Source organism: Musca vetustissima, unplaced genomic scaffold (genome assembly GCF_032173495.1).
Source record: "Musca vetustissima isolate MV318-11 ecotype Yass unplaced genomic scaffold, APGP_CSIRO_Mvet_v1 utg44898, whole genome shotgun sequence".
Classification (NCBI taxonomy): domain Eukaryota; kingdom Metazoa; phylum Arthropoda; class Insecta; order Diptera; family Muscidae; genus Musca; species Musca vetustissima.
In genome coordinates, this window is record NW_026882659.1 from 258,471 (window position 1) to 286,051 (window position 27,581).

The window sequence follows — 27,581 nt, forward strand, 5'->3', positions numbered from 1 at the left end:
TAAGGGTCAACAACAAAAAACTTTCTGGATGTTAGGGTGAATACTTAAACTCTATAATCAACTGTACACTTTAACGTACAAAAAAAGTTCGGGAAAGGAGAAAACTTGAGTTGATTGTTTGTCATACTGAAGCATGTACAACTTGTATAACTATGTATTTTATGGCTATTTGACATTACTTTTTAGGGCATTCAGATATTCCTTCTTACTTATCCATTCTCATGCATAAAAAGTTTTTTTCTTATAAGAAAAAAAAAACGGTATTGTAAAAAGGGTTCTATCTTGAAGTTTAATGTGTGGAAATTTGCCAAATTACAAAGTGTTCTTTTGTATTCCATAATGGACTGACTGGCTGATTTAGTTCATTGAATTTTGCTGTTGAGGTTCCGAAAAACAGGGTTCAAAGTAAATGTTTATAGTAAACAATGAATAAATAGCGACAAATGCTCTTTTATACACTGTCAAAATTGTTCAACTTTATATTGCAAATGGAATTTTTTTTGTAGACACTTTTTGTATAAATGATTTGCTGTTTTATGTTCTACTAGGACATTTAATTATAGACTTTATTGTTTTCTCAATGCATTCGTCAATGAGTTGATTCGGAATATTTTTTGTGTTATTGTAGGCAAAATAAAATAATTGATAAATTTTTATAATTCCTATGATGTTTGATAATATAAATGATGAAGCTCCCATGACATGTTTTGACATAGGGGGCTGTTCTGCGAAGTAGTAGGTTCCCGCCTCTCTTAACCATTAAAATACGGTTTTATTCTAATTTTTCAAGGGATTTCGGGTTAAAGAAAACTTGGCAAGAAAATGTTAATATAGGCCAATATTTCGACATAGCATCATAAATGTTCCGCACCATGTTTGATTTTCTGAAGGTGTTTGACAAAAGTAAACCAGTAAGGAAAGTAGTAAATTCGGACTGGGCCGACTATATGATACCCTTCACCACTTTGGTATATTCTAAATATATATCGTAATAGACGTCGCCTTTCGAAGGCATATTGACAAAAAATTGAACGAACTTAAATATGTGATCTTTATCTACATGTGAACCGACTAACATCAATACGTACATATATTCTGAAACATATGCTTAGTTTCATTTCATTCGGGCAGATTTAGAGTCGTTTGCGTACAATAGACAAATTTATGTAAATCGATTTATAGCACACTTGATACATGCTATTCGGTATGCCGCAATGTTCAAAATGTAATCTCAATCAGGCAACCGTTCGATATATACATGGAAGTTATGTCTGCATCTGCACCAATTTCAACAAAACGTGAAAACGTCATTTTAGTCTCAATTTGATACGTTGTGCACACTTTCGTGTCAATCGGACAAACATTAGGAGTTTGATGCACCATTTACATAAAATCGGACGAAATTATATATGGGAGCTATATCTTAATCTGAACCATCTTCACGAAACTTAGCGCACATCATTTTAGACTCTATATAGGGTCTTTGGTGCACCATTTACCTTAAATCGGACGAAAATATATATGGAGCTATATCTAAGTCTAAACCGATTACCACGAAACTTAACACACATCATTCTTGGCTTAATTAACTTTTCTGTTCCAAATTTCGTGCAAATGGAAGGATATTTAGCGTCTTTGGAGCACCACTTACCTTAAATCGGACGAAAGTATATATGGGAGCTATATCTAAATCTCAACCGATTTTCCCAATTTTAAATAGGGTTCGTCTTTGCGCCAATTAAGTGACCTATGCCAATTTTCATCCAATTCGGATCATAAATGCAATTAACATGGACAGACAGACAGACGGACATGCATAAACCGACTTAGAAAGTCATTCTATGCATATTCTCAAAAGGAACCATGTGTCTATCTCGTTTCCTTTTGCTGTTACAAACATATGCACAAAAACATAATACCCTGTACCACAGTGTGGTGAAGGGTATAAAAACGATAGCAAAGATGACAAAAAAGAAGCTCCTACAAAACATCTGTTGTCGGAGCTAATGCTACAGGCACAATAGCTGAGGCGAATATATCGAGGAGGAGGTTGAGGACCTCAGAGACTATCAAATTCTGATCCACCTTCTGTGACTGTTAGCAACTCAAACTTCGATTTCGATAGCAATAAAAATAAATCCGTTCTTAAAACCCAATCCGTCCCTCTTGTCAGAGTCTTGACTTAGTGTTTAAAATTATATAGTAATTTCGAATGAAAATTTGTACATTCGAAGCAGAATTTTAAGATGGTAAATTCGAGTTTTGAACTCGAGAATCTCAGAGAACGTCACATTTATCTATTCGAATTCCACACGATGAACCCGCTACAAAAAGAGGGACAATTCAATGGTGATTCTGTCACAAGCAAAATGTCAGCCATCGAAAGGTACGTTAATATACAAGATTAGTAGTTAAAAAGTTGTCAATTAATTCTGAAAAAAATCATTGTTTCGTGCGTTCGTTTAGTCAGCTCTTTGGGAATGCAACAGTTCGCGTAGAGGTTATTTAACACTAGAACGCCGAAGACAGTCATTTTGACCGCTTTCCAATTTCAAGTAAAAAAGCAACTGTGCATTTAATGACACTTTTTTTTAAATTTGGTGACTTTTTGTATCTCATAGAATTACGTTTATTTAAAAAAAAATCACCAAATTTAAAATAAAAGTGTCATTAAATGCACAGTTGCTTTTGTACTTGAAATTGGAAATGCAACAGTTCGCCTTCGGCGTTCTAGTGTTAAATTATGTAGTGGTTCACACATATGTCAATGCTCAAACTTTATAATAAAAATCTCAATCTATTTTATTTACGTTTACCTTTGAAACCATGAAATGTATAATCCTGTATATAATGTATAATTGTGTGTAGAAAATTAATTAGTGAATATTGTCATAAGACTTCCATTTACAAATTAATATCATTTATACCGAATGAATGTTATTATGTTATTATTTTTTTTTTCATTATATCTAACTTTTTGTTTGTAATAAAAAGGATCATTTCAAAATGCAGAGAATTACACTAAATTGATGTAAAATCTTTTGAAAAAAGTAAAAAAATAACTTACAGTCCAAAACCCTTTTCAGATGTACTCCATATTATATTTTAACCAAGATTCTTACCTAGAAAGAAATAATAGAAGAAAATAGCATTATTCATAAGATAAAATATCTCCTTTCGGAATAATTTAAGCTTAGCAACAAACAAAAAAAAAAAAAAAATATTCCAAAAATGGAATCAAGAAAATTTGCATATTTTTTCTTTCTTTTTAATAGTAAATGAAATTTATGCTGTTTCACAAAGACACATAAACTTTTATGGGCCAATGTTCATAATAAAAAAATAATATTCTGAAAATAAACATATTTTTCTGCCTACATAGACTTAAAAATAATATTCATTTTCGACACTTTTGTTTCTTAAAGATGACATTAGATTTCAAGTTATTTTTTTATGGAAGCCGAAAGGGGAGATATTACATGAATCTCTTGCCTATTTTTGCTTGTGACAAAATAAAAACAAAAAGTTTTCGGTGTTTCTAGTTATAACCCACCCATAACAAAGCTTATAAAATCAGTAGGGCGCCATTTCGGGTGTTCATGTCGACATAACTTGTATTTCCTTAAACTTTTGTTTTACGAATGTTTTTTTATTTGACTTTTTCTCCTCGTGATTTTTTTCTAAATGCCTACATTTTGGTTTCATTCTTAAAGTAAACAAAATATTTCATTTCATGTTAATGTTAATGTTTTATTTGCTAGTCATTTTGTCTGGTTTTCATAGAGGAGGGTGGTTTGTCTGTCGTTGTTCCAAAGGACGTTGTTCTATTTCTCGTATGTAAATGGCTTCATTATATGGCTACCCTCCATTATCATTTACATCACACCAAAAAAAGAAAAAGACAGTCATCCGGCTAAAAGTAAATAGCAAAAGTTATGCTAAAACAAACAGTAAAAGAAATGATGAAAAAATAAAAGAAAAAAAAACAGGCAACAAAATCTGTTGAAATTGTCACTATTAGCAATTGAAATCGGAATATTTTCATGAAAAGGGTGGTGATTTTGTTTTTCGTTTTGTTTTGAAATCAAAGATATTATTCTAATGTATATTTTGAAGCATATTTTTAGGGAGGGGGAAAATATATTGTGCAATAAAATGTGGATGATATGTTGTGGATGATAAATGAAAATATTTTTATTTATTGCATACTTTAAGGTGTTATTAAATATGGATATGTGTATATTTAGAAAATATCAATTCAGCAGCAGTAAAAAGGTGCATCACCGTCAGTTTGAGAGTGAAGTAGTTATGTTGTCACATTCTTTATTGGGCACTATGTGTGATAGCATGGTGATATTTAAGGTGATGTCAAAATGTTTTTGATCAGCGGAGCGATAAAATAAAAATAAGAAAACATAAATAGATAGCCCTTCCAATGCGGAAATAATACTTATCATACTAATGTGTCATATATGACAAAAAATCAAGGCTTTTTAAACAATAGGTCGGAATAATCTGCCAAGAAATTTTCTTTATAAAGCCAGTAAGGAAAGTTCAAAAGTCAGACTTTGCCGAATATATGATATCATTCACCACTTCGGGAATATAATGGAGATGCTCCTAAGATTCTTATTGTAAGGTACAGTAATATATATATATATATATATATATATGAAAATATTTTATCACAAAAACTGTTTTCGGAAAAATATTCCATTAATAAACCAACTATTTCTCGAAATATAATTTGGTTTTATGCAATTAGACAAACACGGACAGATCATCACGGACGAATGCTGTAAAAAAACATCAGTTCTTACTAATCTACAAATTGCCGGAGAAGTGAGAATGGTAGTTTCTCACTTCTCACTTAGAAGTTTAACGGAAGTGATGAGAGGATTATCGTTGGATATAACCTCAAGAACAAAGCATAGACTAGCTGTGGTACATACTGTCTACATACCCGGAAACTATCGAGAAAACAATGTATTTCCTGAAAAAATCGAAATTGGCTTTTGTAAAAGTTCATATCAGTGGAGTTAAAATTTAATGTCGAAAATATTTGCTGTGAAAAGGCTTTAAAATGAAAGATTCAGGCTCCAATATTGCAAGGGTACTGTCATGCATGGAGGAGGGTCAGTATTGGTATTGGGCTTTTTTTCTTTTTATGGAGTTCGATCTATTTATACATCAAAACATGCGGGAGTCAAAAATCAAATATCATTTATAATAGTCAGATTCAACCCATAGAAAAATATTTGTAGTATCATAGATAGCAAAATCAGGAGAGATTCACACACAAAAATAACCTCTTTCTAAATGTTCAGGATGCGAGGAATAGTATATCCAAGGTTCAAAGTGAGCGGCTTATAGATTCCATGCCTCGTAGCTGTGCTGTCGTAATCAAAAATAATCGATTACTAGCTAAATTTATTTATTTTCAACCGAAATTAAATACATCACATTATAGGCTCACTAAGCCACTCAGTGGTGCACCACTTAGATGAAATCGGACGAACATATATGTGAAAGCTACATCTAAATCCGAACCGATTTTAACAAAAGTTTTCAGACACCATTTTAGACTTTCTCAGAATCGAACAAACCATGGGAGTTTATAGAAAATCGACGAACATATATAAAAGTAGCACACATTATTTTAGACTCAATTTAATACGCTATGTACAATGTAGGTTCAATCGAACATATCTTTGGAGCTTAGTGCACCATTTACATAAAATCGGACAAAAATATATGTGAGAGCTATATTTCAAACGACTTATACAAAATATTACATTCGTCAACCGCACTTTATTCAGTACGCTGTGACAAATTTTGTCTCAATCGGTAAAACGGTGTGGCTGAACTATTGTGGAATCAAACAAACCCTTGTATGGGAGTTATATCTAAACCTGAACCGCTTTCCTTCCATTTCAATAGTCTTTGTGCCAAGTGGAATGTGCCAACAATCATCCAATTCGGATCATAAATATGACCTCAAAACAGCATACCGAAAATTGACCGATATAAAAAATTTGCTTATTAAAACTTTAAAAATATGTACCACATTATTTTATTAGTCCATAAAATAGATTCACTTTTACATTTGCCAGTACCCAGCTTTAGAAAAAAAGTTCCCTTTCATGTTCACCAATAAAATAACCCATGGAAAAAATAATATAATCTGAAGTGCCTAATTTTTTATAATCCATATTTAAGAAAAAAACAGCTAATGATAATTCAATTAAACTTGCTTTCAGTACAGACATAATCGCAATCATCATTATGAGGACCGAATAAATTATGTCCAAGAAAATCGAATGTGAAATTATCAAAAAGTCATATTTAATAATTCCAATCTCCATACCAGCAACAAACAAGCGAACAAATGAACAGGCATGCTGATGGAAAAATTGTAAAAGCAAAAGTTATTGGCAGCCAGCAGATTAGAATAAAGTTTGGCAGCAAGCCTGCTAGCTAGCTAGAGTGGCAAGTGTAAATTACGTTTCTATGCGCGAAATTTTGCAAGTGGGTCGAATGGAGTCACCAAAATCTTATTGGGGCCCATGCAAAATGTTCATGTAGGTTGTCACAGCAATGTCGATTTGATTAATGATAATCCCATGCAGCAACAAACTCTAGTAACCCGCTGCAGATATGCGAACGAACGAACGAAAAAAAAAAAACAAAAATAGAAAAAAACCAACAACCTAAAACGATGGTCAAAATATTACTGCATGGATTACAGATAATCATTGTGGCAGCATGTGATTTTAATTTACACTGCAACGATGGTTTAAAAGTGACAAAATCAAACATCTTTACAGAGTTAATTTCAACAAATGTTGTAATAGAAGAATTGGGCACTATCTTTTCAATGCACGAAAGATAAAGAGTTTTTTTTTAATTTTAATAAGAGTAAAAGTAAAATTGAGTAACCAATAACCATCAAAAAACGATGGCAGGAAAGCGTAAAAACATAAAATCAATTTGTTTATTCACCCTTAGAAACATCTTCCAAAACAAGTACCCACAAAACAATCTTAAAGGCTATTAAATTCAATATAATTTAACGCCAATCCTCCCCCCACACCTCCCTCTCCAAGGCACTCCATCACTACAAGAAAAAAAAACACACACACACATTTTTATGAGCCCACAAGGGTCACATTAGAAGTCATGCCGAGCCATTGACAGGAAACAACAACAGGTAACATTGAATCACTTTCTACCACTTCAATTTTGAATTTCACAAAACCCACCCCCTATTATCAAAATGGATGAGGAACAGCATCAAAAATTGCAATCGGGACAATAGAAAACTTTACAGCATCAAATCGTTAAGGAAAAGAAGCGAAAATCACTCTTTTGTGGAATAGAAAAAAGAGAAATACCCACACATAGACAGCTGAATAAAAAAAACTACCAAGAAATTCAATCCATTACTCAAACCCTCAAAGGATAAGCCAACGCCAAGAAAACTGAAGCCCACCAAATGATAAGCAAAGCGAATAACAAAAGGCGGCGTTAGTTGGGTCGGTCTTCATAGTAGCCCAAATTGTTTATATGCTAGTCGGCCACACAAATTGCGACGCAACGTGCGGAAACGGAAGGAAAATTGCAATTCAAAAAGCGGAATAGAAAAACAAATTGCTTTAGGATTCACATCTTTTCTCCATATTTCGGAGTGTATTTTTTTGTAACACTTTCAATGGTTTTTTAGTTTATTTTTATGGCATTTGGGTTTTTTGTTGTTTATCGCATCAACTTGTATCTAGGAAATGTTATTAGGAAAACATTTTTATGACCGCAATACTTTTATTTTTTCTGAAGCGAAGGAACAGGTTATCGTAATAGTTGATAAGGAAAGTGTTTTGCTTTGGCAAATTCTTAGTTGACCATTTTCTCCAACATCATAGGGAGTCGAGTGTGCAAATTAGTTTTACTGGCAGCACGTGACACTGACAACTGTAAAATATATATTTACCTAAGTGCTTGTTTGTGGCCTAATCTTACAATGGAATCAACAGTTTATTACTGGTCACTATGAACTTGAGACCCAGTCAGGTATGGTTGTAGAACAGTGTCAAAAAGTTGATTTAACAGAAAGTTTTGAGATCATAAAATTTATTTTCAATTTAAATTCAAATTTTACAATGAAAATGTCACGAAAATTGTGTTTTTAAGCTCATATTGATGAAGTTTTAAATGTTATATACAATAAACGTAAAATAGATATATGTAAAAGGTATACTACCCTAATCACTAAAGGTTCGCTCAAAAATCAAACAAAATATTTTTGAAAATAAAGACTTGATCTTGACCGATTGGATTTATCCTAGTTCATACGATAGCTATAAACTCACAAAGAAAAGCCCTAAAATTTAGAATCGATCGGATTAGTAATTTTTGAGTTATCGTGCCCACCATTCGCAAAAACGCTGTTTGGGGAAAAATGCGTTTAAAGTTTGAGAAGTCCTTTTGTCGTCACTTGATGCTAGCACAATAAATCGGCTATATCTTCAAGAGTTATTGATATTTTCACTTCAAATTTCATAGGGGTTTTTTGAATTAGTGTAGATTCGAATTAAATCAAAATACAAAATAAAATTTTTTGAAACCGGGAATGGGGGGTTCCTTTAATATAACAATATTAAAGGATACAATATTAATTAATTTGGATACAATTTAGGATACAATCTGCTAATTTTGGATACAATCTGTTAATTTGGATTCAATAAAAATTTTACACAGTTTTTCCTCTATTAGCCGGATAACTTCGACGAAAACCTCCGACATTGTCGGTTGAGCCATGCCAAGGTTGAATTCATAGCTATGGGACTTTTGAAAACTTCCCTCCACAAAAAACATCAGAGCTTCACACATTTTTAAGAGAGGAGGTATTGCTGTTGACCGCCAGGCTTTTCGGAAATCAGGGTTTAAGGCTTCATCTATGTACACAACGGTATCTTTTGCTAGTCGAAAATACGCCTTCAAGCTAATATTAGCAGTTGATTGAACATTTCTCTAAAAGTCAGCATCTACTCACAGAACTGATGGAAGTTCTAATAGATTTATCTCTTAAATGCCTTCTAATAAATGACACACTTTGAACATAATTTTCATCATCAAAAAATAGTTCCACTGAGCTTATCATAACATATAATAAGTTTTTCTAAAATATTTTATTAATTTTTTTTGTTTGTTTACAATATTTCTAGTTGTAGGAATGTCAAAACAGTATTATCGACAGCAACTGAGGAAAGTTGATATTCATAATGTTAAGTTTTATTTCAATTGCGTTGCCAGTTGAACTCGCAACTGGAGTTTGGTTGCTTTCCATAATAGACCCATTAATCTGAACCTGTTCGAAAAAATTTAATGCACGTCATTTTGGACGTGTCTTTGGGAGCTATATATAAATCTGAACCGATTTCAACAACACATGTCCGTCCGTCCGACCATGTACAAATACAGATCCAATTAATTATTTAATTACGATGGAACTTGGTACGTTTAATTTGTAATGTATAAAAATGTGTAAAAACAGGGTGAGGTAAGCCAGTTTTGTAACTAAGCCACTCATTTCACGGCCTTCGCGTTAAAGTAAAAGTGGAAGCCTACAAAATGACGAGTACGTCCCTTATGTATCGTGTTTCAAAAATTTATCTGCATCTTGGATCTTCATCACAAATCTGTCATTTGATTCATATGGATAACAAATTTTCTTCGTAAAAATTCATCTACTACAACGGCAGGAACTGATCTGCCAAAAACAGTAAATTTGGATTTTTTTAAATATCGCGGATTTAACTGAATTTTCTGTGGATCATTTAACTTTTGCGAAAACAGAACTTTAAAAGCATCGTCCAAAAGATAGCTGTACCAACCCAACTAATCTCTAAAGTAATGTTAGTTGCTACATCCATAGTTCTTGATGGACCGCATTGAAATATGTATAGATCGATATATTATTTTAGAGAAGGACATTGATATAATCCGCAGTACTCCAGTATTTTTTCTGAAATTTCTCACATCGGTGCCCAAAACAGAAGATACAATTAACACATTTTTCTGCGATTGAGAGGATAAAAGAAAAATCGACAAAGAAGTTATTTGCTATATCAATACACACATATCACAAAACTGGTAGAGAAACTTCTGGTAATGTGGACTATGCGTTTAATGTGGACCATCCCCATATTTTGGAAAATTCAATGTTGAATGTTAAGTTAAGCTCTTATTGAAATCTGTGATTTGAACCATTTTTAGCCTAAGGGACAAACAAATTGTTTTTCTCTTTCTTTATTTTGCACAATAAAAATCACAGCTGAACGTGATTACAATCGGTGAGTTTTAATTTGTATTTATTTTTTAAGCGTAACAATTTCCACTAAAAAACCGGACATTTTCATGGAGACTAGTTAGATTCAGTATTCGAGTATCCTATGAAAACTCGATATGCGAAATTACATCTGTTTCTGTTGGATAAACTTCAAAATACCGCAAATGGGGCGGTACTCTTAAATGGGGGCTATTCCAGAACATAAACCCATATATTTTTACATTCAGTGCTATCCAAGATTGTAATAAATTGAAATTTATCACACATTAACGTTTCTTTTTTGATTTGTTCGATTTTATGTAAATGGATACTATCTCTGTAAATTGACTCGAAATTTAGAATAACATGAGCAGGTTTGCTAAAAATCGGTTCCAATTCCGATTTTGCTTTCATATTTAATTTTATAGTGCACCCTACGCCTAGCCAAATGAAACGAAATTTTGCATATACAAACTAATTAATATAAAGTGGTGTGTGCCAAATTTGATTTAAATCAATACATCCATTGCTACAACAAAAATGTGTTTTTAAAATTACTGTTTCTAGAGTGAAGAAAAATGTCGGATCTTGACGAAATTGAATTTAATACGCAGATGCAACTACACATTAACTGCGACATGAATACAAGTTATCAACATACAACGACACACGTCGCATATGGGGGGGTGCGTAGGTTCTTCTCCTGGCTTTCCTTTTCATTGCAAAAACTTCGATCATTAAGGTTGACTCGAAAGAGAAAATCTGACAAAAAATGATTTTATATAAATTTAAAAATCACACACGTCAAGAGCATAATAAAGACATTTCGTCTCACAATTAATGGTTGCGTATTTAAAATCCTCAAAATGCAAGCGGGGTTTCATTGGCAAAGATACCTTCAAATATTTCTAATTTCTATGGAATCAGACTCTGTTGCTGAAAATATCTTCCAACTACCAATGACTCATGCATTATGGTTGGCTGCAAAAAATTCAACTGAAAACATACGTATGAGTAATACGACATTTAATCGAATATTGATCATACGACACCACTGCATAAACGAAAAACAAAATTTTATATTGATTTAAATAATATAAGACTGTAGAATTTTAAAATTCTTTAAATATGAATTTAAATTTCAAAAGAGAGTACGGGATGTCTAACTCACGAATGGCAATAACGACGAAAAAGACTTGTAACAAATTTCCAAATGTTAAAGAAGAAAAAAGTAAAGTTTATTTTTGATTTATGGTTAGCAATTAATGTTGTTTGTGTTTTTGGTAAGACGCATACAACAAAAATTCACACACACACATACACACGAAACGGTCACATCATAATGACCACAGCATGCCAAAAGGCAATGTTTTGTTCCTGTAGTTGGTGTGTTTCCTGTAGGGCTTCCTACGTGGCAGACCTAGACAAACATCTGCAACAATGGGTATAAATGCGTTGGCACAGGCATTATCATCGTTATGTTGTACACCCACACACACCCACACACACTCACCCACACATCCTATTAAATACACGCACACAAACACATATAGAGCAAAAAAGAAACCGTGACAACCTCATAAAATCATGAGGGTATTTTGAATGTCTGCAGGTAACATCCCGTGTCCCATTCCCCACATTGGCACATTGTGTGATGTGATGCGAGAAAACTGTAACTCTCACCTAGACAATGTGTAATACAACTACAACTGCAGACAGCACAAAGATGAACAGTAGCAGCAACTAATGTTGCGTGTTGAGGTTACAAACATACGCTACTGCTGTTGCTACTTTTGTTTTTGTTCTCTAGATGCTACCATTGTTGTGGTTATGTTGGGGGTGGCACTACATATGAATGTTGTAAACATTAATGTACGTGAATGTAAGTGTGTGTGTTTTCATATTTATTCAGTAGACTGGAATGAGGCTATGACCTTACAGAGAGGATATGTTTCCGGCATTTTAGTTTTTGTATTCCTACTGTTTTGTGGCAAATGTTGTTTTGTTTCAGCATTTGAGTCTATCTCTGCTGTGGTATTTTTTGGTTGTAGCTGCTTCAAAATATGGTTACCATGGTATTTGTACAAGAATTTGGCTATAAAAAGATGTCTATCCCATTTATGTACCATGGCATTGTGACAGGGCCACATTGCTTTGTGGTGGTAGCGTTGTATAGTTTCGTTGGGCTCTGGTGATCATTGCACATTTGTGGTAGTAGCGAGTTGTACTCAAGTAATTTATGATTAATTGGGGAAAACATATTTTAGAAATGGTTTGGTGGATTATATACTGCTCTACAAACAATTTGCTGGCAATCAAAAGGTCTGTAGTAGTACATCCCAAATTTTAAAGAAATCATATCTGAAAAAAGAACTGTTTAACCATAAACTATACAATGGGTTACAGCAATATCATGTTCACTAAAGGAAATATTAGGTTGTGGAGAGAGATTAGAAGTTTTCTCTGCGAATGTAAATTTAAAAATCACAGGAAAGTTCTATAGGAATATTGGGCAAAAGTCAATCGGCTTTTCAAAACAAAAACAAATATCATCACATCATCCAAGCAAGTAATTTATGATTAATGGAATGGACAAAAAGAGCCCAGAAGTGCTCATAGCAACTTATTGCAATAAATGATATGTTATAAAATGGATCGTATTGATTTCAGTAAAACATGGACGTTTTTTATATACTGCTCAAATTAAACATTTTAAAAACTTTTCACATGGCTATATAAAAAAAGGTTTGTGTCAATCGGACAAACATTAGGCCTTTGGTGCTCAATTTACGGACGTAAATATATATGGGAGATATATTTAAACTTGAACCCATTCTCGCTAATTTCAATAGGGTATACTAAATGAATTCTATCAAATTTCATCGATGAGCCAAAATCAGTGCCACCTGGCAGCTCATCATATCCTTATATACAACAAATCTTGAAATCTTTATTTTCAGATTTCCAAGTTTCTGGACTTTAAAGTATGTATCGTATAGCAAAAATCTTGAAGTCTACGTAGCTTCTGCATAAATTTACCATCTATACAACTAACCCTCGTATAAATGCTTCATTACATTATCACGGTATGACTCCATATGAGTTTCATATTACTCTCTTTGTCTATGCGGCACAATTCAATCTCCCACCACGCGATGGCCACGGAGTATGGTGGCATAACTGTGGAATATGGTGACAACTGTGCTGTCCTTGTGTTGAGGTTAAGTGTCATGGTGTGGGTGAACGAGCCGGCGAAAGAACAAGTATGAAATGTTGGTAATGATTTATATTGCATTTATTAAATGTTTCACCAAAACCATTTTCACTTGCCATGCGAAGAATTCACACTTGTTCGTCCGTCCAGACGGCCCAACCACTTGAATTTAATAGAACACGGCACAAAACGTTTATGAACAATTTAAGATAATTTAAGGCCTTTGGAATTATTTATGTTTTAATAATAATTAAATATTTTAATTATTTATGTCGCCATGGTGCATACCAATTGGATGCCGAAATGAAAGTGAGAGGTAGAAATAACGAATTTCTTATCATAGCTTGAATAAAACAATACGATTTATATTATTCTCCTCTTATATTAGCAATGTGTTTTAATTTATAATAAAATCCTCTATTATGAAATATTTTCATTGTCTACATGGTGACGGACAATTGAACTCAATTGCTTAATTAAAAAGCATTTAGCTCAACATCGTTTGACAATAACTTGTGGAATGACATATTTTTGTTTCGTTTTTTTTGTTTTTTATTTTTTAAATGAATTGGTGATGATAAAAACAAACTCGAAACGATTCAAATTGAGTGCAATTTGATTGGTCAATTTCGTTATGATTGAATTAATACATCCTCAATACAAACAATGTTGCTGTAGTAAATTTGATTGATAATTGAGCCAATGAATGAAAAGGAAAACAGTACAAATTTATTAAATTTGCAAACAAAGAACTAACTATTTGTGAATATTAAATTTAGATACTTAAAGCAAGAGAATAATAAAAAATAAAATAAAGGCAATGGATGTCATGCTGATGGGGAAATTATTTTATTCATTGAAAAAAATATATAATGAGAATCATTGTAATAAGGCAATGCATTTTTGTTAAGCTTGTAGTTAATTTCGGTCGGTCTGAACGGTCCGATAAATAGCGCTGATCAGAACAAAATTCTATGTCGAATTCCATGCCCATGTGTTGAAATCACGATAGAGCTAGGAATCCAATTTTTTGGAAAAAGGCCATTTCAGGTAGAGAGGCAAAAACGTATACATTTCCAATGTGGCAAGCTTGAGCTTTAAACAATTGAAATTAAACAATTTTATAAAATTGTGGGTCACGGTTTAAAATGACATGAGGTCAAAGCTAAATTTAATATTTAGAACTGGTGATTAAAGTGATAATCATCCAATCCAATTTCGTATTTAAAACTCATTTTTTCCAAAACATTTGAGTTTCAGAATCTAGTGTCAAGCAGTCCCAGAAGGTATTTTGATGGTTATTGTACCAATCGAAACCCTCTTTAAAATTTTGCGAGTTATTGCAGATAATATAAAAAATAGTCGTTGAAATTGCGTGTAAATTTAACTAAAATAATAATATAAACCAGTAGGGAAAGTAGTAAAGTCGGGCGGGGCCGACTATATGATACTCTTCACCACTTTGGGTATATTCAACAGATGTATGCTAACAGACGTCGAATTTTGCAACCTATACTAAATTTTTCATTTGTTCAGATATAGGGTTGCTCCTTACAATGGGACAAAATTGCCAAAACTCGGGAGAAGATATATATAGAAGCTCTATCCAAATCTGAACCGATTTAAAAACTTTCCACATTTCAAAACTTTAGTACGTTGTGCAAAATTTGTGTCCATTTTGTGTAAAATCGGACGAAAATATATATGTAGAAGCTATATCAAAATCTGAACCGATTTCAATAAGAATGGCAGCGATTAACTTATATTAACTACAGCTTATTGTACAAAATTGTCTGGCAATCGGACAAACTTTGGGTCTTTAGTGCACAATTTATATAAAATCGGAAGAAAAAATTTATAGGAGCTATATATAAATCTGAACCGATTTTCAGGAAACTTAATACTTATCATTCTAAACCTAATTCATTACGCTATGCCAAATTTCGTGCAAATCGAAATATGTATAGGGACTTTGGTACACCATTTCCATTAAATCGGACGAAAATTTATATAGCAGCTAAACCGATTTTCACGAAACTTAACGTGCACTATTCTAGACTTAATTAAGTACGATATGCCAAATTTCGTGCAAATCGAAAAATATATAGGGACTTTGGTACACCATTTACCTCAAATCATACGAAAATATATATGGGAGCTATATCTAAATCTGAACCGATATTCAGGAAACACACATCATTTTAGACCTAATTCATTTCGCTATGCCAAATTTCGGACAAATCAAAAGATATATAGTGACTTTGGTACACCTTAAATCGGACGAAGATATATATGGGGCTATATCTAAATCTGAACCGATTTTCAGGAAACTTAACACTTATCATTCTAAACCTAATTCATTACGCTATGCCAAATTTCGTGCAAATCGAAACATATATTGGGACTTTGGTACACTATTTACCTTAAATCGGACGAAAATATATGGGAACTATATCTAAATCTGAAACGATTTTCAGGAAACTTAACACATATTATTTTAAACCTAATTCATTAGGCTATGCCAAATTTCGTGCAAATCGAAAGATATATAGGGACTTTGGTACGCTATTTACCTTAAATCGGACGAAAATATATATGGGAGCTATATCTAAATCTGAACCGATTTTTCCCAATTTCAATAGGGTTCGTCCTTGGTCCAATTAAGTGACCTGTGCCAAATTTTATCCAAATCGGATCATAAATGCGACCTGTACTTTGTTAACAAAAATACATGGACGGACTTGCATAAATCGACTCAGAAAGTGATTCTATGCATATTCTCAAAAGGAACAATGGGTCTATCTCGATTATTTTTGCCTGTTACAAACATATGCACAAAGACATAATACCCTGTACCACAGTGTGGTGAAGGGTATAAATATCCAATAGGTTATCTAGTATTTGGGAAATAGATTACTTGATAAAGATATCCTTATCCGTGTTGACCTACTTAATCACTTTATTTCATCGAATTGTCTGTGGTAAATGGAAAGTGTCGTAGTATATCGAATACATATAGCAAACGTTTTCATACTTCTAAACACAATATTATATATAAATATGATCCACTTCATTCAATTGGAAAATTCAAGTTATTATTGACAGTTTCCTGTTTAAAGCCCCAACCAACATCAAAATCTACACAGAAGTAGGTGGAGTTTTATTTTATTTATGAACAAATGACAGTTTGATAATGAATGACAAGCAGAGGGTGATGTTTAGCAAATCCATCTCCACTTTGAAGCCATAATGCTATTTTACTTTTATATGTTGCAAGAAAATTAAAAAAAAAATATGCGACAATAAGAAAAAATGCGTTTTTTTTAAGAACAACACTCACGTATAGAATATTCGTATGTTTTCCTTATTCACTTTGCATTCGTTTGAAACGTCTGTAAATTAGAAACGTCACAGACACACACACACATTTGTAACACCTCCATGTATTGAACTTTACAGTGATCAAATAAATTGTCTTGGATGCCACAAAACGTTGCAAGTAGGCTGTTTTGAATTTATTCATTTATTTGTACAAAACACACGAGGGTAAACAGCACTACAATAAACCAATTGAATTAGTAATAAAAATAAAAGTTGAAAAAAAACATTCAGCATATGGGGATTTCCGCGGTCACTTACACGACTTTCAGAGGCAAAATAAAATATGATAAATAAACCAAAAACAATTACATTTTTAAAATTCGCTCTTAATACTTTTTTTAGATAAATTTCACAAAATAGCGGTCACTCACGCGTCTTAATGGGAAAACTCTCTAAATTGTGTGAAATATCAAGCATAATTATCGCACTTTCAATTTTTTAACTTTGACTTTTTCTGGGTCACTCGGATGACTTAACTGACCTATGCAGTATCTACATTTGTAATCATTTATGCTAAGAACATGAAGAACCAATTACAAATGTTGTCTTTCTTGGTACTTTTTGCCATAATGTCACCTATCTAAGTACAATTGCGACTTTGATACACTTTTACCAGGAAATGCCCATATGGTGGATTGCACATATTAATTTCAGCAAAAAGTGACAACAATTTAAGGAATATTATATCCTTTTATAATAAACATCAATTCATAACAATTATTGTCTGTTATATTTTTTATAATCTTTATAATCATATGGATGCCCCCATATGCACTGCTGTCAATGTACGTACGTACAACAATTGCTCAATCGACCTCAGATTTACAATGCTGCTGCACACAGTGAGTTATACCAACGCATTTTTTTAATAATTTCAACAAATATCTACAATAATTGTAAGCAATACATATTCCGATTCGGAGAGAGGCGGGTCAAAGAACTCTCTGTTTGATGCGAAGCCAAGTAGATCGACATCAAAATTTGCCAATTAGTTGCTATGTACGTACGAATGCGACTGGCGTATTGTTTAAACTGTCATAAATTAAATTGAAATTTTAATTAAAAATGTGCATTCAGTCAGTCGTCAGTCATCTATATAGCAACAAAAACAATAACAACAACAGTAGCACAATAAAACCTGTTTAATTTATAATAAATCGGAAATAATTTATCAGCAATTTTTGTTTATTATTCACAAAGAGCGCGTAACATAAATTCACGCAATGCAATGGCCATACAATTGGCAGCCAAAATAACAGCAACAACAACGTTAGCCGCAGCAGCAGTAGTTGGTTCAAAGGTGTTAAACAAACCGCTAACAAATATCTGACCCAGCACCACCAATCATTATATCTGTGGGCCAACATTTCTGGCGGGCTGGCAGGCAAGCAGTCAGACAGCACTTCCACTCTTGTAAAAATGGAATTTATTTTGGAAAAACTACAAATATTTTACCACTCACTTATTAAGTGGTTTTAAACAGCATCGATTTATTTCGAAGAGGTGGATTGAACAAATTTGGAAAATTGGTATGGAAATTTAGGAAAATAGTGAATCTTATGAAGAATTCAATATATGTACAGTTGTACAAATGTGTACCCTCCGACGATGAGGTTGCCATCTTAAATACCAAAATTATGGAAGTTACGTTATGGTATTCTAGTATGTTTTATTTTCTATGAGTCAAAGAAATACAAAATTATAGAAACTCAGTTTGTGAAATTTGGCTAGGACCTTCAAAATACCTTAAATGTGTCGTAAGCTTCAAAAAACAACAAGAACATTTTGCAAAAAATGTTCACCTTTCTGAAAATAGGAATGCAAAGTTACAATTACCTCGTTTGGATAGTGGTCCAAAATACGTAAAATTTGACGGAATCCTTATATGGAGGATATTGACAGATGTTGGGTATATACCCACTTTTGCGAAAGTGAGCCAATTAGACACATACCAGAAAATTTAAGATTTTTTGAGAAGAAAACTTTTCAATTTAAATAAAATATTCATTATCAGAAAACTCATTGAAAACGTTTTTACATATAAACTCAATTTTTATATTTCACCCAAACCTAAATCATGTTCGAAGATGGAGAATATCAGACCACTCCTTCTAGTTCCTCCCCTAATAATGGTCAAAAATTTGCTGAAAAATACATTTAGAATATCCTGAGACAGGATTATCCCTTTTGAACTAAACTTTGCATAACCTAATATTATTATTATAACTATATGCGAACGGACTATCCGAGTTGGTAATAACTCTGCACATCGTAATATCTTTGTAAAACATTCTTTGAATCTAAAAATAGGATATATAGACCCACTCCTTGTAATAGTTCTCCCATAAAGAATTAATATATTTTAACCATAACCATTAACCATATTTTCCATTCAACCCAAACGGTCTAACCACCCTTCATTTCCAAGCACACCCTCGTTAATCGTCTATATAGTTATTATTGTTATTAGTACAGTCGAGTATTATTGCACTTGTCAACATACAAATGACAATAAAATTGGTAGTTTGACACTAATTGACAGTTGCTGGTGACACAAATAAGCAAATTTTGCTGTTTGCAAATAAAACTACTTACAAGGGGTCCATAGCGAACGAAACCCAAATGCAAGAGCAACAATAACAACAACAACTTGAAAATAAGTACAAAACACTTTCATAGGAAGCCAGTCGTTGTGGATATTTATTGGCACTCTAAACTTGGCCAAAAGAGTGAATAGTAAAATAATAGTAAATGTTTAGCAGTGGTGGATCGACATGCAACTGTGGCACATAGACCTTTTTGGTACCGTCTGGCCATTATGGGAGACGTGGCAAACATGGAACCAACCAACCAGCCAGCCAGCCAAACAAGAGCCTTCAGAAGAGAAGCACACAACAACAACAAAAAAACAAACAGACTACCAAAACGAAGCGAAACATTTGTCATATTTGTTTGCGCATGTGCAACAAGTCAAACACTTTGTGTTGCAGCTTTTTTAATGTTTCGCTTTCAGTTGTCATTGTTGCTTCTGCTGCTGTTGCAGTTAGTTTGCCTGCCTTGCTTTGTTGCAATACATTGCAAGAATATTGGTTGAGTAATACGATCACTACAATTGTTTGCAGTTGTTGCTGTTGCTGTTGCCGTTGTTACCATTGTCACAGCTATTTGGTGGCAGTTGCTATTTTTGTTGTCGTCTGAGACAGTAACATTGTCAGAAGTCAAATGTCGTAATGTTGCAATTATTCGTATTTAGATAATTCCTCTTATGACTGCATTGTATTGTATGGAGGTTAAGAGGCTTACATCGACAATGTATGTAAATGTAACATGGTCAAAACTAAATAAACAAGTTTCAAAGTGAAAATATATTTGTGGCACAAAGGGGGAATTTTTATTATAAGGATATATTTTACAATTAATTAATATGCTCGAATTAGTATATCCTGTGTGTAGTGTTATTATTATTTTCCGATTCGTGAATGCGATCTTTACAAAGAATTACACTCAGATATTTGTTCTTGTTTTATATGCTCCGCCATAAGATAGAGTGTGAACTAATTTAATTAATCTGAGTAAGTTATTTTTTGGTTCCTTATCGGTAAAGCTTAGTTTATTTCGATTTCAAATAAAAGTATAACCAGTGAGCGGAGCAGTATAGTCGGACGGGGCCGACCATACGATACCCTACACAACTTCCATGAAAATCTAACTTTCTGTGGTTCTATATTCTGAGTTTGGGCAATATTTCGCGATATTTGCACACTTTTGACTGGCTAGAGGTCAGCAAATGTTACTAATAATCAGTACAGCCCCTCTAATTACGTGTCCAGTTTCCTTCACCGTGGGTTGTGTTGTGATGTTCGGCTTTCGACTCGAAAAGTACAAATAATTAAGTTTTCGGTCCACTTTATCTGAAAAGTTATTATCTGATCATCACCTAACATTTTAGGCGTTGTCCTTGACCATAACTGGAACCTCATAAAACATTTCAAAGCGATCAGCGCTATATTTCCGTCCTCCCGCATCCGAGTACATACGACAATATAAATGGTATAAATTTAAAGGCCAACCACTCATCTTGTATATACTATAAATTCTCGGCTCTATGTCCTTCTGGAGTAAATATATTCGCTATAGAATACAGATTTTGTAATTTTTCACACAAAAGTCAGGATCCATTTGATCCGATCTTTATCAAAACAGGCATGGCCCGATCCCCTTCTCCATGCAAAAATTCTCGGTGTTTGGGCCATAATTGCGGCCTTTGGAGCGACCAGAAAAACCGACAAGAATAAAGTTTTTGGGCCATTTCATCCCCTAAATATTAATCGATCTTTTCCTACATGCAAAATTTCGTGAAGATTGGTCCATAGCTGTGGCCTGTATCGAGTTTACAAATTATAATGGATAGACGGACGGACGGACACACATGTCTAGATCGACTCAGCTAGTCGAGATATGATGATCGGTATACTTAAAGGTGGGTCTAGGACCAATATTTCGCGGTGTTACAGACTTTTGGGGCTTCACAAATCTATAATACCCTGACAACATAGTTGTGTAGAGTATAAAAATTAACTGAAAATATGTTCAGTGAACAAAATTTATTAATTTTAATATCTTATCCTAACAATATGTACAACATTTTTCAACAAATCTCTGGATCATCAATATATTGCTACATTTCTTCTTCTACATACGCGGTCTGATCGTGGTCAGCGTTTCCTGAGTTTCGTATGTTCGAACGTCGTTATGTGTACATATATTTTGATAATATCTGCCATTTTGAATTGCCAGGTTTCTTACGGATAAAAATGTTAGTTGTGTATTGGTGTGCTCTTCTATCTTTTACTTAAATTTTTAAATGTCGATCAAAAACAACGTCTCTAATAATAACCTCTTAAGGGAGTGTCTGTGTGAAAGTTTTGCTCACTGTTTAGTTCGACTGCAATGGTGGGACGATCAATAATGGATTTGCACCAAGATAACGATGATGGTGTATACATGACCCACCTTTTCCCAGGTTACTGGTAGATTTTTATAAAGTCTCAGAGGATTGAACTTACTGGCCATTCGATCACATAACAAATCAGAGTCAAGTTCTCAGTCGATGATGGTTATATTAGATAATATACGGCCCTGCAAATGGATTTGATAAACAAACCATACACTACATTCCATATATTTCATCAATATAGTTACAAAAAGTTTCAATTTAAGAAAAAAAATTTGCAATATCCATTCACATTTAATTGATATCATATTTACAACAATGCCATGCCACATACATTTCAAAATATTGAATATCAAATTAATAACATTTTTATTGACCCATTTATTTGGCCAATTTAAATTGTAAACAACAGAAATTATCCAGAATTCCACCATGCCTGCCGAACGAACACATTGGACATATTGAAGAAAAAAACACCAATAACGACAAAACTGACAATTAATAACGACGATGTTTAACAATATTTGTGACCCAATTTTATGACATGTGCAGATATCGATATTCCGATGCAAGTCTGTCATTATGTATGTGTGCAATACAACTATATGAGCCACGTGTAGTTGTATGTATTGGTGAGTATATGAATCGTACAAATACCAATGATTACATGGAAATCCAATTTGATATGTATATGTTTGTGTGTGCTGCATTCCCTCCTATATTATTGGGCCAAAGTATCAATTACTTGACGCCAATTGGAAAACAGCTCACCAGTCAATTCATTGAAATGGCAAAATAAGTCAAATGCAAGCAAACGGTAAACCCAATGTTGAGGCAAATCTAACCGGACTTTAGCACAATATAAGCATTATGAATATAAGTTGGATATGTGCACATGGGTAAGGTATATTTCGCTCCTAATATCCCATTATATGGGATATTATGTTTGAATTTTACAGATATGTAGGTAGTTTTGGAAATTTTTACCTATGTGCAGAGAGGTACTATATTTGGTACAATTTGGATTTTGGTGAAACGATAGAGGTGGAACAATAAAATTTGGAAATATGATTTATACTGCATTGAAGAATGTGGGAAGTTTGGGAAATTCATACTAATGTGTACTAAATTTGGTACAATAAAAATTTTGGGTGAACCGATAGAGCTGGAATCCAGAAATTTAGTGTTATGGTCACTGTTGGGGTGCATGGTTAGGATATGTAGATGGTACCAAATGTGAATTTAGGTGAATCGTTAGAACTAGAACACTGACATTTGCAAATAAGGTTACTTTTGGAGTGTAGACTTAGGGTATGGATGTAGTTTTGGAAATTCATACTTATGGGTACTAATGAACCGATAGAAATTGAATCTTGAAATTTGTTGTTGGGTTGTAGGATAGTGTATGAAGTTTTGGAAATTCATGGTAATGTTACAACAAATTGGTTCTAAATTTGGTAGAATTATATTTGGGCGAAGCGATTGGGTTGGAATCCTGAAATTGGAAAATATGATTTCTGTTAGATTTATATAAATGTGTACTTAATGGTACTAAATTTGGCAAAATGAAGATTTGGGTTGACGTATAGAGCTCGAATCATGAAGTTTGGAATTATTTTGCAGTATAGAGCTAGATTTGTGTTGCGGTCGGAATTTCTGTGTAGTGTTGAGATACGGACGTAGTTTTGGAGATACATACTATAAGAGATCTAAGGAACTAAATGATAGTAAAATTTTAATTATGGTCAATATTAGTGAATATGTTGAATAGCACTTCTGATATATGCAGTTCTCTGTAAAAAAATTATATATTTAGACATGTTTAAATAATTCTCATTTTCTCTAACGAAGTAGCAGGCATATGCTAGACAATTTAGAGCAAATTATATGCAAAACACAAATGATTTCATGTCTAGTCAAATTTAAATGCAATGTCTCATTTGTAAACCCACAAACACTCATAGCTACATACATCTCACACTCCTATGTACATTAAATAAATGCAAATATAAGCACTCCATATATGCATTTAGTTAGTTGGAAAAGTAAATAATGTTACGCTCCGAATGGAGCCATGAACACAAACATACATTTAACATTTGTATCAATTTCAAAGGATTTCCGGTTAATTTCAAACTAGATAATATTTAATATGACATTTTTTGCATTACTTTACGCTGTAAAATGGCAAACCTGGAAATGCATCCGTTTTTGTGTGGCACACCGGCTACCACAGCATGGGCTTTTTGATCCATGGCATCGTTTCATTGTGACTGGCCATAATTAAGAATCATATCATCATCACATTATGTTCGACACACTCACTCCCAGCCCACTCATTTGGAAGCGGTAAATCCAGTAGACAGTAGACGTTATGGACACAAACTGTGAAATTTATTGAAATCCATGGGATTTGAATTTGTTATGCGGTCCATTTAGTGGATTTTACCGTGCCACCATGTAATTATATTAAGTGAAAAATTATATGTTTGCCACTACAAGTACGCCATCTATCTTAGTTTGTGTGACAGACGGATAGGCAAACAACCAGCAGACAGCAAACAGACGGACACACAGCCAGACAGATAACATTTAAGTCGCTCCCTGCCTGGACTCTGTGGCAATTCCTGGGAACAGCAATCGAAAACGCGAGTGAGGTGTGCACATGCGCAGCCATTTACAAAGCTCAACTGTTGTACATTTGTCTGCTTGTGTCTGATTGCCAAGAGTATCAATGTAAGCAATAGCCAACAAACGGCACCCAGCGAGCAATGGGTGGTTGGTTCACTCCGTTTTTTAGATCTCCCCTCCTCATTTGGTCAGATTAAAGTGTTTTCTTTCGATTTTTATCAATCAATTAAAAGCGATTTATTAACACTTGGCTGTATTCCTGTCGCTGGCTGCTATTGCTCTGTAGCAATAGCCACAGTCGGAATTATATTTAAAATTGAACTCCACCAAGTGTGTCACAGGCACAGGCAATCGGGGTATCACAGATTTCCTACATTTGGTTCACAAGAAATTTGATAGGTAATATACCTGTGTAATGTGCACTGCTGTGAGAGATTGCTGAATTTTGTCGTTTTATTTGTGTTGTTGTTGTTTTTGCAGTTTGAAAACAACAATCTCAAATTTGGCTTGAAACAAAAACATGCAAATGCATTTTGAAATATGGTAACCACAACTTTTGACTACTTTTTCTTTATGACTGCAAAGGTAATATTATTGGGGCCATATGAAACTTAATTTGAGTTATTTTTCCTTGTCGACTAATGGTTCAATAGGGGTTTTTGGGTCATTAGGTTCAGATATCAATGAGAAATTACAATTTTATGGCAAATTGTATTTTTTGATTTTTATTGGTTAAACATAGGTCACAAAAATTTTGAAAATTGGGTCATATTTGTATCATAAATTTGAAATGAGGGTCTCTAATGGAGTGTAAAATAGATGTAGCAAAGAATTTTTTTGGTGATTCGAACTATAAGTATCCGAAAAGTACTAAAGTGGTACAATTTCGTAGCATGTGGATGGAAAGAGTTTTGGAAAATGTTTACTTATGTGTAGGAAAAGTACTAAATCGTACTATAATAGGTACAATTTGGATGTGAGTGAACCCATAGAGCGGGAACAATGAAATTTGGAGTTAGGATTATTGTTGGGGTGTAGGATTAGGGCCAGGATTCAGTTTAAAGAATTAATAATGGGTACTAAATGGTACTAAATTTGGTACAATTTGAATTTTAGGTGAACCAATAGAGCTAGAATCATGAAATTCGGAGTCAGGATCACTGTTGAGGTGAAAGATTGAAATATGTAGGAAGTTTTAGAAATATGTACTAATGTGTACTAAATTAGTTACAATTTGAATTGTGTGTGAAGCTATAGAGTTGAAATCATGAAACTTGGAGTTAGGATCACTGTGGAGGTGTAGGATTGGGATATGTAGGATGTTTTGGATATTGGTACTACTGTGTACTAAATTTGGTACAATTTGAATTGTAGGTGAACCAATAGAGTTGGAATCCTGAAACTGAGATTTAGGAGCATTGTCGGGGTGTAGGTTTGGCTTAAGTAGTAAGTTTTTAAAATTCGAATTACTGCGTACTAAATTTGGTACAACTTAAATTGTGGGTGAACCAATAGAGTTGGAATATGGTCTTGTGACCAATATTTCGCGGTACTACAAACTCTTGGACAATACAAACTATGTTGGGAAGATACGATGATTCATATCTGTTAAACTAACTTTTTCTTGTGAATAGGCTTATCGATATAGCTTATATAATACCGACCGATATCAGGTATATTGAAAATATTATATCAATTCTTACTAAATTGTTTTATTATTTTTAAAGTTATCCATAGAGGAAACTTTGGGTCCTTCGTTGGGGCTAATAGAAAAATATATTTTCTTAGAACTATTAAATATGAATTATCATATCTCATGCCAATTTGAGGCTCCTCAAATAACTCCAAAAAACGGTGTTTCAGACCACTCACGACTAATTGGTGGTTTTTCTTCACACCTTGGTGTAGAATTTCGTACTTTTCCACTAATAAACATTGTTTACTATTTTATTAATAACTGGCATTGAGCTTGGCTATTAGGAAAAAAAAGAAATGCAATGACATCCCGAATGAAAAACGAAATATTAAACTACATACTTTCAGGTTGGAAAATTGGGCTACACCCTTGAGCTTACCGAAATCTTCCAAACCCCACAGTTTGAGCGAAGTCTATAAATGTAGTTCATACGAGAGACAGGCATAATTTAATTTTTACGTATGTATTCGTCATATTACACTCCCTGCAATTGTATAATCTTTAATTTCTGTAAATATTTTAAAATTAAAGTTCATCTTGACACTTCAAACACTTTTTCATTATGTCGAGTAAATGAAATGATACAAACATATTTATATTCTACCGAAATTAATTAATTAGGTGGATTTGTTTAAACTAATTTTTATGACATCAATGAATGATAATAATGAAGAGCATCAAAGAGGGTTGGGGTGGGTAAGACAAGGAAAGCTGTTGAAAATTACAGAATACAATAAAGATGTAACGACCATAACCACAATACAAACAACACCTGTAGAAGAGATCCTAATTAATCCTTGACAACATATATATTTACACAAACACGTACACGACTACACATTGTGTGTGAAGATAGTATTACAACTTTAGCTAGACATGCTACGCACACATTTATACATACAAACAAATAAACAAAAAATGTTACATGGAAAGGCAAAAATATAATAATACTAATGTAAGTGTTGGTAATAAAAGGTAATATCCTAGCTAAGATAGCTAGGATAATGCCAAACACCACGACCTTTTGTCCAAAACATTGTGGGGAGTTTGATGGGACGGAAAGTAACATGAGTTTAACTAATTTAGGAAATGATCCACTGTAAAAAATCGTCAGACCCTAAGTAAGGAGGTAATCCATTTAGATTTGCTGTAGACACCCAAAGAATATTTCGGCATTTGTTAACAATCCCCCGCCTAAGAACTAACGAACAGAAGCTGAGGAGTAAACCCTTTTTAACCCTCTCAACAACAGGTTCTTACAACATTTTTATGACAACGACCTTTATCAGTATTCGGGTTGGAGTTGAAAATATTAATGTAGTTTCGTTCGTGGCGGTTTGTTTACACCGTTTCCAAGGGAAAACTAACTGTGAAATAATTA

General features: G+C 33.4%; 1 protein-coding gene across 1 annotated transcript in view; it reads right to left on the minus strand.

The window, feature by feature from the left end:
* Positions 1-24,744: 24,744 nt before the first annotated feature.
* The window catches only part of LOC133329268 (uncharacterized protein DDB_G0271670-like), a 107,337-nt gene continuing 104,500 nt past the window's right edge, over positions 24,745-27,581 (minus strand). Inside the window, exon 4 of the mRNA XM_061537758.1 lies at positions 24,745-24,874. Coding sequence (XP_061393742.1) covers positions 24,745-24,874 — 130 coding nt within the window. The remainder of the gene's footprint in view (positions 24,875-27,581) is intronic.